This window comes from Myxocyprinus asiaticus, chromosome 17, assembly GCF_019703515.2.
Source record: "Myxocyprinus asiaticus isolate MX2 ecotype Aquarium Trade chromosome 17, UBuf_Myxa_2, whole genome shotgun sequence".
NCBI classification, from domain to species: Eukaryota; Metazoa; Chordata; class Actinopteri; order Cypriniformes; family Catostomidae; genus Myxocyprinus; species Myxocyprinus asiaticus.
Genome location: NC_059360.1, coordinates 41130567 through 41143737, shown reverse-complemented (window position 1 = coordinate 41143737; position 13171 = coordinate 41130567). Strand labels below are relative to the sequence as shown.

The window sequence follows — 13171 nt, the reverse complement described above, 5'->3', positions numbered from 1 at the left end:
CTGATGTGTGTGAAATGGCTTTTGAATCTTTTGTATTGTAAATTGTGTTACTTTGGAAGTGCCAAGGGTTTAATTTGTTCTTTGTAGTTGATATGCTATCAGGGTTGTTTTTAGAAATACTGGCTGCACAGATTCATAAATTTGTTGTAATTTTGGATATGTTTATTTAAAATGTCGCTTTATCCTTGTGATTTTTTGGATAATCAGTCATACAAATATTTTTTTATATTTTTCGGATGAATCCGTTACTCATTTTGAAGTCATTATTCGTGCCTTTCCGAATAAGGTATTTGGCTTCAGGCACATCCCTATGTAGTACAGTACACTAATAGGTCATTCGAATCTGTGCTTGTCTCCACATTATTTTTAAGTAGGAACACTTTCATTAAATCGCTGCACCTTATGCATGAGCTTGCATTACAGCGGATAATTCAAAATCACATGCAGACATGAAAGTGGTTCCTAGCCGACGCGAGTTCAAACAGCACTCGCGGAACAGACATGAGAGGGTGGTTCCTGGCCCGGATATAAAGCGGAATTTTACACAGAACACTGCAGTAAGATTAGAATCACTCAAATATGCCACAACATATATATTATTAGAGATATAAGATAACTCACGTAAGATTAAATGCAAAGGCAAAAGTGCAGCAATATGGAATAGATAATGAAGACAATCCACATAAGATCAGGGATGCAAGGCAGTGATGCTGCAATGTAATTTACATGTTAAGAGAACCCATATGAGAATATATATATATATATAATGTTTTTTTTTTTTTTTTAAGGCATGTGATACAAATGAAATACACATACTCACTGCTGGTTCAGGATTTCTTCCTCGAGTTACTTTCACATTTATGTTAGTGGTCAAAACAGCTTTCTGTGCTTTGGTGCCATGTGATCCAAAGCATATATTTTATTGGTCAGGGCATTTCATCGCTGGGTGCAAAAAAACAAAACCAAAAAAAAAAAAAAAACATGCTTTGTCGGCATGCGAATATTCACACCAGGTGTGAACAGCTTCATAGGAATCCATTGTTTCTATTAAAAATGTTAATCGCCTTGAGGTGTGAAAGTCTGGTGCTGAAAAATGGGGGTTTCATGACACTTTAAGTGTTTTGCTCAAGGGCACAATGGTGATGGCTTCATGGCTTGCTCCTTGCAGAGATCGAGCTTTCCAGCTACCACCCCTGAGCTTTAACCACTAACAAGGACACAATATTGGTGTTTAAATGTGATACTCATGTTAGTGGAAAACAGAAAATTACTGTGGGCCCTATTTTAAGTGTGCAAGCACTAAGTGTAAAGGTAGCCTGCTGGTAGGTAGCTGTGCAGTGTGTAATCCTCACTCCCACCTGCAAATGCAGGAACTGAATTTGGACTTTGTGCTGAGTTAAGAGGTGGTATTTAAACGTCTTAGCGCAATAATATATTTCTCAGGAAAATAGCAAATTGCACTTTGTGCCACTTCATTTACATACAATACACATAGAGTTTGCGCGCTTAAACCCAGAGTAGCGCAGACACTCCCACCCATGCCCATTTGCGCTTTGTGATGGCAGGAAAATTGCACTTAGAATTAGCGTTCTCACGAAAATTGTATAAGCTGTTGCGCACAGTCGTAGCGCTTTGTGCACTCACGAAAATAGAGCCCTATATATTTATAAACAGTATATGTATATACACTCACTGACCTCTTAATTAGGCACACCTGTACACCTACCTATTCATGCGATTATCTAATCAGCCAATAGTGTGGCAGCTGTGCAATGCATAAAATCATGCAGATATGGGTCAGGAGCTTCAGTGTATGTTCACATCAACCATCATAATGGGGAACAAATTTGATCTCAGTAATCTCGAACATGGCATGATTGTTGGTGTCAGATGGGCTGGTTTGAGTATTTCTGTAATTGCAGATCTCCTGGGATTTTCATGCACAACAGTAGAGTTTACTCAGAATGGTGCCAAAAACAAAAAAACATCCAGTGAGCATCAGTTCTGCTGAATTGTCAGTTAAGAGCTAATGATTAATCCTTTTAATAATCACCCGAACAGTCTGTTAATTGTTCTAATAATCAGTTAGATTAGTTGATTATCAAAATAATAATTAGTTGCAATCCTAATTAACAGTGTTTGTGGCATAATGTTGATTAACACAGAAAATAATTTCGACTCATCCCTTTTTTCTAAAGAAAGAAAATTGCATAAACTGAGGCACTAATTAAAGGAAACATGTCCAATACACAGTTTAAAAAGTACAGCTGCAATACTTAAACATAATACTTGTTAACATGACTCTAATGTGATAAAATCGCTTACTAACCTTGTCTGTAAAGTTATCCAGTATTTCAACTTCATTGTCTTGACGACAGTGCCGGTAAACCCTGTAGGCCTAAATCCTGGCAACTTTCGCACAATGTAAAGAAAACCATGAAGATAGTTGACATGACTCTGAGATTTTGGTTTTCATCCTTGTCTTCTGTTTTTTAACAGCCATCATGTTATCCTGTCCATGATCAGACATATGTAGAAGATGCAATGAAATATATGTATGTGTCTCTAAGCTGCTTCATGTTTGGAGTGCAAGTAGCAGAACTTCGTCCAACAAAAATGTTCGCTCTGGTCCAGTTATCGACTGCGGTCCTTTCTGACAAGTGATTCTGATCTGACCACGGTATTCTGTGTAAAAGTCTGCTCTCATATCTGGGCCAGGAACTGCTCTCACGTCCATGTGTGATTTTGAATTCTCCGTTGTAATGCTAGCGCATGCATGAGGCATCGCAGTGATTCGATGCAGGGGCATCGGACCGCAGGGAACGATGGACCCTCACTGGAGGGATGCCCACAGAAAGGCTTCATTGATATTCCATTATCATTTGTTATATACACTGGCGGCCAAAAGTTTGGAATAATGTACAGATTTTGCTCTTATGGAAAGAAATTGGTACTTTTATTCACCAAAGTGGCATTCAGCTGATCACAATATATAATCAGGACATTAATAACGTGAAAAATTACTATTTTGCATTCACCTGAGAAGCAGCATATAAGATAGTTAGACTTGCTTTTAGAGAACAGATCTTGAATATAAGTATATTTTGTCTTTACTGCACTCCCAGAAGTGTAACCAAGTGAAAAAATACACTTATATACAAAATACACTTATATTTAAGATACATTTTTATACAAAGCAAGTCTAAATATATTATATGTTGCTTCTCAAGTAAATGTATCTTGTTTTAAGGATTTTTAGACCATTTTAAATAGAAAACAAGACAAAAACACTTGATAACAATAGGACTTTTTATTATTATTATTATTATTATTATTATTTTTTTTTTTTTTTTTGCAGTGAATTTCTTTACTGAATTAAACTTAATAAAAAGTTTTTTTTTTTTTTCTTTAATACAGTGAATGTAATTTAGAGGTATTTTTAAAAGATGATTTTGTCCTCTTTATTGTTAATAAGCATGTTTAATAGAAACTTTTAAGTCGGGGCACAAGCTGAATAATCGGTTAAGAGCTAATTATTAATCGTTGCAATAATCGCCGTATAGTCTAATAGTTGCAGCCCTAGTTTGATGCAGGGGTTCTCAAACTTAAGTCAGTAATATATATATATATATATATATATACACACTGGTGGCCAAAAGTTTGGAATAATGTACAGATTTTGCTCGTATGGAAAGAAATTGGTATTTTTATTCACCAAAGTGGCATTCAACTGATCATAATGTATAGTCAGGACATTAATAATCTGAAAATTAAAAGTACTTCAAAGAGTTCTCATAAAAAAAAATCCTCTATGTGCAGCAATGATAGCTTTGCAAATCCTTGGTATTCTAGCTGTCAGTTTGTCCAGATACTCAGGTGACATTTCACCCCACGCTTCCTGTAGCACTTGCCATAGATGTGGCTATCTTGTCAGACACTTCTCACACACCTTACAGTCTAGCTGATCCCACAAAAGCTCAATGGGGTTAAGATCCATAACAATTATCTGTTGTCCAATGACTGTGTTTCTTTGCCCACACTACCTTTTCTTTTTGTTTTTCTGTTTCAAAAGTGGCTTTTTCTTTGCAATTCTTCCCATAAGGCCTGAACCCCTGAGTCTTCTCTTTACTGTTATACATGAAACTGGTGTTGAGCGGGTAGAATTCAATGAAGCTGTCAGCTGAGGACATGTGAGGCGTCTATTTCTCAAACTAGAGGCTCTGATGTACTTATCTTGTTTAGTTGTACAGTTGTGCTCAAAAGTTTGCATACCCTTGGAGAATTGGTAATATATGTACAATTTTTAAAGAAAACATGAATGAGCAGGCAAAACACATTTCTTTTATTTCTTATGGGATTCATATTCAACTGTAGGTTATAACAGAATGGCACAATCATAAAACAAAACATGGCAACAAAGAAAAAAATGAAATGACCCCTGTTCAAAAGTCTGCATACCCTTAGTTCTTAATAATGTGTATTGCCCCCTTTAGCATCAATGACAGTGTGTAGTCTTTTGTAATAGTTGTCTATGAGGCCCCAAATTCTTGCAGGTGGAATAGCTGCCCATTCGTCTAGGCAAAATGCCTCCAGGTCATGCAAAGTCTTTGGTCGTCTTGCATGAACCGCACGTTTGAGATCTCCTCAGAGTGGCTTGGTGATATTAAGGTCAGGAGACTGTGATGGCCACTCCAGAACCTTCAACTTTTTCTGCTGTAACCACTGGAGGGTCAACTTGGCCTTGTGCTTAGGGTCATTGTCATGCTGGAAAGTCCAAGAGCGTCCCATTTGCAGCTTTTGTGCAGAAGAATGCAAACTGTCTGCCAGTATTTTCTGATAACATGCTGCATTCATATTGCCATAAATTTTCACAAGATTCCCGTGCCTTTAGAGCTCACAGCCCCCCCAAAACATCAATGAGCCACCAATATGCTTCACAGTGGGGATGGTATTCTTTTCACTATAGGCCTTGTTGACCCCTCTCCAAACATAGCACTTATGGTTGTGACCATAAAACTCTATTTTGGTCTCGTCACTCCAAATTACAATGTGCCAGAAGCTGTGAGGCGTGTCAAGGTGTTGTCAGGCATATTGTAACCGGGCTTTTTTGTGGCATTGGCGCAGTAAAGGCTTCTTTCTGGCAACTCGACCATGCAGCTTATTTTTGTTCAAGTATTGTCATATTGTGCTCCTTGAAACAACCACACTGTCTTTTTCCAGAGTAGCCTGTATTTCTCCTGAGGTTACCTGTGGGTTTTTCTTTGTATCCCAAACAATTCTTCTGGCAGTTGTGGCTGAAATCTTTCTTGGTCTACCTGACCTTGGCTTGGTATCAAGAGATCCCCAAATTTTCCACTTCTTAATAAGTGATTCAACAGTACTGATTGGCATTTTCAAGGCTTTGGATATCTTTTTATATCCTTTTCCATCTTTATAAAGTTCCATTACCTTGTTACACAGGTCTTTTGACAGTTCTTTTCTGCTCCCCATGGTTCAGTATCTAGCCTGCTCAGTGCATCCACGTGAGAGCTAGCAAACTCATTGACTATTTATACACAGACACTAATTGCAATTTAAAAAGCCACAGGTGTGGGAAATTAACCTTTAATTGCCATTTAAACCTGTGTGTGTCACCTTGTGTGTCTGTAACAAGGCCAAACATTCAAGGTTATGTAAACTTTTGATCAGGGCCATTTGGGTGATTTCTGTTATCATTATGATTTAAAAAGGAGCCAAACAACTATGTGATAATAAATTGCTTCATATGATCACTTTTTTGCATGATCAGTCATATTTTCAAAATCAATGCCAAAATGTCACAATTTCTGCCAGGGTATGCAAAATTTTGAGCACAAATGCATATCTAGCCTTCCACATCTCTTTCTGTCCTTGTTAGAGCCAGTTGTCCTTTGTCTTTGAAGACTGTAGTATATACCTTTGTATGAAATCTTCAGTTTTTTGACAGTTTCAAGCATTGTATAGCCTTCATTCCTCGAAACAATGATTGACTGATAAGTTTCTAAAGAAAGCTGTTTCTTTTTTTGCCATTTTTGACCTAATATTGACCTATTGCATACTGTGGCAACTCAAAAACAAACACAAAGACAATGTTAAGCTTCATTTAATTACCCAAATTGCTTTCAACTGTGTTTGATATAATGGCAAGTGATTTTCTAGTACCAAATTAGCAATTTAGCATGATTACTCAAGGATAAGGTGTTGGAGTGATGGCTGTTGGAAATGGGACCTGTCTAGGTTTGATCAAAATGACTTTTCAAATAGTGATGGTGCTGTTTTTTACATCAGTAATGTCCTGACTATACTTTGTGATCAGTTGAATGCCTTGCGAAACAGGAAAATATGTACATTATTCCAAATTTTGGCAGCCAGTGTGTATATATACAGTAATAACATGCTATTAGTTGGAATAAAATGTCGCAAGACTCTGTTTTTTACCTGTAAAAATGGGGAGTTCCCATATAATCTACCTTGTCTCCTCACATGTTAGCAACCCCCACCCCCTCAAAAAGTAAAAGTGGTCTGGTCCATCAGCGGTGCGTGGTCCATAGTATCCCCACCACAAACTCAAATTGGTCAGGGGGCCATAAAATAGTTCTGTGCCCAGGGCCCAAAATTTTGTGCTATGCCCCTGATTGGATGGAAGCCTTCCTTATCATGAATAATGTGGAGAAACACTTTGAAGTGTACCCTAGTGTTCTCTACTACCAATCACAGAGTTTATGCATACACCTCATTTTATGACTTTGCTTCAAGTTTCTCTTTAAACTGTAAAAAAAATCCCACTTTACCCTTAACAATAAACATGAGTGTTTTCAATGATGTGCAACCTATATATCTGTTAACATCTAAAAATATATATATATGTTTTGGGGTTTCATGACCCTTTAAAATTAGCAAAAGCTTGTCTGATGAATATGGCATACGGCAACAGTTGCTAAGGTAGAATTGGTCAGTAATGTTTACAAGGTGGCGCTTAATGACATTTGAGGAAAGTCATTCTATTAGTATAGTACATTACAATTATAAAGTCCACCCAGTACCACTAATTAGTTGTTATACATAGTATAAAGAGATAGTTGACCCGAAAATGAAAATCCTGTTGCCATTTACTGACCGTCATGTTATTCCAGTCCTGTATAAGGAGATGTGAGACAGAATGTTAGTCTCAGTAAACATTTACTTACAATGCATTTCATACAATGAAAGTGGATGGTGGCTGAAGCTGTCATTCTGACCCAAATCTCCTTTTATGTTCCACTGAAGAACAGAAAGTTCAATATAGATATGGTACAACATGAGGGTGGTGAGTAAAGTATAATGGAAATTTTATTTTTGGGTAAACTACACTTTAAGAAAGAAGCATCTAGAAATGGGTGGATACATTCAAGTCTCTCTGTCCACTGTCGCCTAGCATACTGAAATGCTCTGACTGGTCAAGGCGGGCCGAGCACAAGGCCATTCTACTGAGATCCTTTGTGCTTCAAATCCAGTCGGTTTTTACGGAAAATCACAGAGCGATTCTTTCAGCAGCCTGAATGAGCTAAATGTTTGCCAGGCTGTGGAGAGAGACAGGTGAAGCACGTGGGGAATGATGATAAGACATGTCATTGTTCACATCTGAAGTGAACCGCTTGGAGAGTGATTGCAGGCCCCAGGCTCTTACAGGTACAGCAAGACTTCCTGTAGATACAGAACCGAAGTTGATTTACTGCAGCTCCAGTCCTATGCTCTTTAGATTATGTGATTAAACATGCTGTCAGCAAGGTAAACATGAAACAGATAAGAGATGGTCCTGATATCACAGTTTGCTTGGGCTGTTTATTACAACGTGACAAGAATAGTATAATACATTCACCAGATGCACTACATCTGAGTTTGTTTCTCAAAAGAAAGTAGGACTTAAGTATTCACATATTTACATTTATACTTAGCATACACTTTTATCCAAAGCTACTATCCAAATCTAGGTTATTTTTCAATAATTTAGCACTGGTGTGCCCCTGTACAAAGCTCTCAGACGTGCACTCCACTGCTGTATCCTGCTCTCTGTTTCAGTAAAAACAAAATAAAATACAAACAACAGCTCCCCCTGCTCCTGATGTGGATATGCTGATAATAGAATTTTGCATCAAATTAGAAAAAAAAAAAAGCAAAGCAAAGCATTTTCACCTGTGGTCTTTTCAACTTTTGGACCCCACTGTAAATATTAATTAATTGCATTAATTGTTATTGTATTAGTTGTATTAATATTAATTAATATTAATTAAATCATAATGTTTTGAAAACAAAATATGTCCAATTATATGCAGTACATACAGTTGCAATTTTGCTTGAATTGCAATAATAATAATAATAATAGTGATGTGGAGTTTGACTCCCAAAAAAAAAAAAAAAAAAAAAAAACCCCTCAAAATTGTATCTCTTGACCAACAAGCCATGCAGTGTCTATGTTTATTATTAGTATTATTGCATTGTTTAGATTTCATGTTTCTGCGATTCTGTTTAATTTATCATTATAAATTATTCTTTTTTTATGATTATATGATGATTTTATATGATTTTTATTTTGTTAAGCAAATACATAGGCTACAACAACACACAGAGTCCACATCTGAGATTAAAAAATGTTTTGGCTATTGCACAAAGTCAGCCAGGACTGCTTCTGGATAGAAAAAGGTGTAAATTAACATTTTGCTGGAACTGGTAAATCTCTCGAGGTTGCTTAAAAGATGTATTACAGTTTAAAAAGCGAATGATTGAATGATTAAAGAAACATGTAATGTTTTATACCACCATTTTTCTTTCTTTTACCCAATAGAATGATTCCCCCAACGAGTAAGAACTTTCTGGTGAATAATCTGGCTGGTGGGACTCAGTACGACCTCTGTGTGCTGGCTATTTATGATGATGGCATCACCTCTCTGACGGCTACGCGTGTTGTAGGCTGCGTGCAGTTCACCACTGAGTCTGAATATATGCGCTGCCACTTCATGCAATCCCAGTTCTTGGGTGGCACCATGATCATCATCATTGGAGGCATAATCGTCGCCTCTGTCTTGGTCTTCATCATCATCCTCATGATTCGCTTTAAAGTGTGCAACAGTGGCGACACTACCAAAGGTACCTCAGTCATCGAAATGCACTCACAAACCAACGGGGCGCAGTCACAGGGCTGTACCATCACACCCTCTGTGTCCAAGCAAGGTGCTTTGAGCTTAGAAGGAGGCGATGGTTGCCAAAAGAGCTCTGCGCCTCCACCTCCTCCTCCCGATTCCCAAACCCACATTTCGGAGACCTCCGTCCCGGACTGCTCCACCACCACTTCCGTGGAAAGCCAGAGCTGGACAACACGCGGCTCTTCAGGGTCACTTAAGCCAAAGCGCAAACCAGCGCCAAAGCCCGTTCCTGCGGCCAGCACTGAGCCCAAGGTGGAGGCGCTACCCAACGCAGAGACGCAAAACACGAACCGCAACAACTCCACCGCCCTGCAGCAGCACCTTCTACCTGCCCCCACCCCTACACCTACACCCCCGTCCTGCTTCAAAGACACCCCAATCTTGAGGAGAGCACACCCCACTGTGTCCAAGTATATGACACTGCCTGTCGAAAGAGTGCGGGCTAAACGCAGGTACTCTTTGAACGAGAACCTCTCAAAACATCACTGCTATATTGGCTCACAGAAGTTCGGGAACACGTTTTGCAAGCGGAGTATGTCCATGAATGGAATGCTAGTCCAAAAGGAAAACTCAGCCGAGAAAACCACATTTTCCAGTTCAGAGTGGATTCTAGAGAGCACGGTGTGAATGTACGATGCAGAAGGAGTGCCTGCATCTCACACTTTTGTCTTCATTCATTGTTTATGTGTGTATGTGCAAATAGGCAAATGCATTGGCCCCATAAAATATTTGGATATTTAAAGGGATAACTCACCCAAAAATGAAAATTATGTCATCGTTTACTCACCCTCATGGCTTTTCAAACCTGAATGACTTTCTTTCTTCTATGGAACACAAAAGGAGATCCTTATTCACTTTAATTGTGTGGGAAAGAGCAGTGTCAACATTCTTCAACATTTTTTCTCGTGTTGAAAGAGAAGTGAAAAGAAAGTAAGCTATTAGAGGTTTGGAGCAAGATGATGGTAAGCAAATGACAGCAGAAAGATCTCTTTAAACTTCATTGCATTTTATAGCAAAGTATCAAACCAAGTGGCATCTACAATGAAAAGATGCTGAACATTTTCTCAGAACTAACTTTAGTCATTTTATAATTACTAAACCAACTGGTCCCAGGGTAACATTTAGTAGATGTTCCCCTCAAGTACACAAGAGTTGCTAGCAGAGTAAACACAAGTGTAGTTTATCACATTAACTATGGACATGTTCCACTAAGATGGTCAACCTGAAAATGTATTTGTAATATTTGTCTTAATTCTGGACACCATATCTATTTAAAACCTAACAAACTTCGTGTGTGTGTGTGTGTGTGTGTGTGTGTGTGTGTGTGTGTGTGTGTGTGTGTGTGTGAAATGTTTTGCTTTAAAAGTGTGCTTATGCCATCTCTATTTAAGGGTCAGTGTTATTCAAATGTTATTCAAAAAAATTTAAATAAATAAAAATAAACATTAAAAATGTAGCTCACACAAAACATTGACTTGAATACACCTGTACTATGATGAACATGTTTTCAATTACTAAGTAATTTATATATATATAGAGAGAGAGAGAGTAGTGCAGAAAAATATTTTATTATTATTTCTTAAAACGTTTGTCCACAAAATTAGTCATGCGGTTTAACCACCATGTAGGTTGCCATTTTGTTGTCATGTGACCAAATTTTAATATATATTATTTTAATTGCCTTTTAATTTATTTTAATACCTTTTACTTGCTGGTTACACCACATGACATTTTTAAAGTCATTACATCAATTTTCTTTTTCTTTTTTTTTGTAAAAAAAATTAAATTTTTGTTCAATAAATGTACAAAACTAAATCGAACACAAAGATTACATTTCTAAGAACTTGACACATTTTAAATTAGATTTTTGAAAAGCTTTTACATTTTTATCACCGCAATAACCTTATTTCTCAGTGATCCTTAAAATGAATAATGGTTTGATATTATGTTATCCAATGCAATGACATTCAAATTTTAACTGTGGCTTAAGTTTCCAAATACTTTTTGGGGCCACTAGAAGTCTTTCTTTCTTTCTCTTTCTTTCTTTCTTTCTCTCTCTCTCTCTCTGTGTGTTAGTGTGTGTGTGTGTGTGTGTGTGTGTGTGTGTGTTAGTGAGTGTGTGTGTTTGTGTGTGTGTGTGTGTCATATTTTCTGCTGTCATTTTTATTTTATTTTTTCTGGAAAAACCCATGGATAATCCGGATGTTTGCCTTGAGGGAGTCCACTCCAAGGTCTCCCTTCTCTGAAGGTGGTAACTGCTCTAATTGAGCTCCACCACCAAACCAACCATAATCAGAGAAAGAACTTCACCTACACATTTACTACACATTTTGAGCATCATGGTATGAGGAGAGCATTGGTGCCTTCCTTTGTCCTCTTGCCAGGGGCTCCTACTGTCTCTTTCTAGATCATTTGGATGGAAGGAAACATGAGAGATTTCACACAAAAGCCTTTCTATTCAAGGAAATGACATTTCCTGCATAATATAGAAAAAAACTCTAAAAACAAGTATATAAAGACTTGATACTGACCTGTTATTAAATTGATATTTTTTAAAATGAAAGCTTTTTCTTTTGAGTGACATTGATTTTGCCTTTGTTTTACGGCACAAAAGATACATGTACAGAAAGACAACATCTGCTGTGTTCTTATGTTGTGTAAAATAATAATAAAAAATTAAACAAGTTTATTTGTATCATTATGAAAACTAAACAAATTTGAAGGAGATCATGTAAAGTATTTTGCAGGTTCATAGGTACTTCATAAATCTTAATCTGTGTAAGTAACAATGTTTGGTAACATTTTTGTTTTTTTTTTGTAACTGGCTTTATCTTTATCTAATATAATGTTGTTTAATATACCACCCAAACAACTACATAAATCTGTTTTGTACTTACAATACACTGATAACCCACCTTAGTTAGGAATGCAACACTAAAGTAGTGGTAAAATACAAAGCCACTTAAAGTTCACCAAAATTGGCCTTTTCATGAAGAGTAACACTCATGACTCTAAAATAGTGCAGTTCACATTAACTTAATCAAATCAAACATAGCATAAAAAACTAAATATACAAAACTCATAATTTTTTTAAATAAATATTTAAATTATTTTGTATTATTTATATAAAATAAATAATTTGTACTAATATATATATATAATGAAATGTGATGCATCCCACAGTCTTTTATTATTATTTTAACAATATTCTACTGTGAAAGTACATGTAATGTCTTGTTAAATATAACAGATTTTCATAAAAAAAATAAATAAATAAATAAATAAATAAATAAATTTACAATAAAAAGTACATAATCTTTCACTAAATATGGCAAGGTTGCACAGTTGATAAACAGGATTTTACTGTATTGTTTTAACATTCTTTTTCTATTAAAATTACTAACATATTATACAGTGCAGTGTTCCTCCCAAAACAGATGTATTAGTGTAATGTTGTGCTTGGTCCGTTTATCCTCCCTGTGTGAGCTCAGATCCAGCTTAAGGATAATTTAAGGAAATAATCACCTCATTAACAGAACCTAATTCTCTATGGTTCATCATTCATTAAAGCATCTGCGTTGTAAACTGATTAAGATGATCACATAATGCATCACATAATGTGCACACTGTTTACAATGTTTGCAATTTGCTTAAAAGACTTCAGCAAACTTGACAACGCTTGTACCGTATAGGGAGGTGAAGAGTTTTGTTTCACAAGGTAAATAGCATCTTAGAGAGTTTAAACAAAGGGTGAGGAATAATCTGATCCAAATTAAAGCTGAGGATTGCCAAAGTGGATTGACAACTGTTGTAACAATATCAGATTCAAGATTTCCAACACAATTATTGAAAAACAACCCTTAAAAGAGCTGAAAAACACCAGTTATAATTAATAATAATTATAATTTTTAATAATTTTCTTTATTTATCACATTATACATTTGCACATATACAGTGAAATTCTTCTTTTCTCA

The 13171-nt window shown here is 36.4% G+C and overlaps 1 protein-coding gene across 4 annotated transcripts in view; it reads left to right on the top strand.

Annotated features, from left to right (window-relative positions):
- lrfn5a (leucine rich repeat and fibronectin type III domain containing 5a) overlaps window positions 1-11882 on the top strand; it is a 132956-nt gene extending 121074 nt beyond the window's left edge. For all 4 annotated transcript variants that reach the window (XM_051723075.1, XM_051723077.1, XM_051723076.1 and 1 more), the window contains exon 3: window positions 8840-11882. In XM_051723075.1, the coding sequence (XP_051579035.1) occupies window positions 8840-9824 (985 nt within the window). In that variant the 3' untranslated portion in view covers window positions 9825-11882. The remainder of the gene's footprint in view (window positions 1-8839) is intronic.
- Window positions 11883-13171: the final 1289 nt, after the last annotated feature.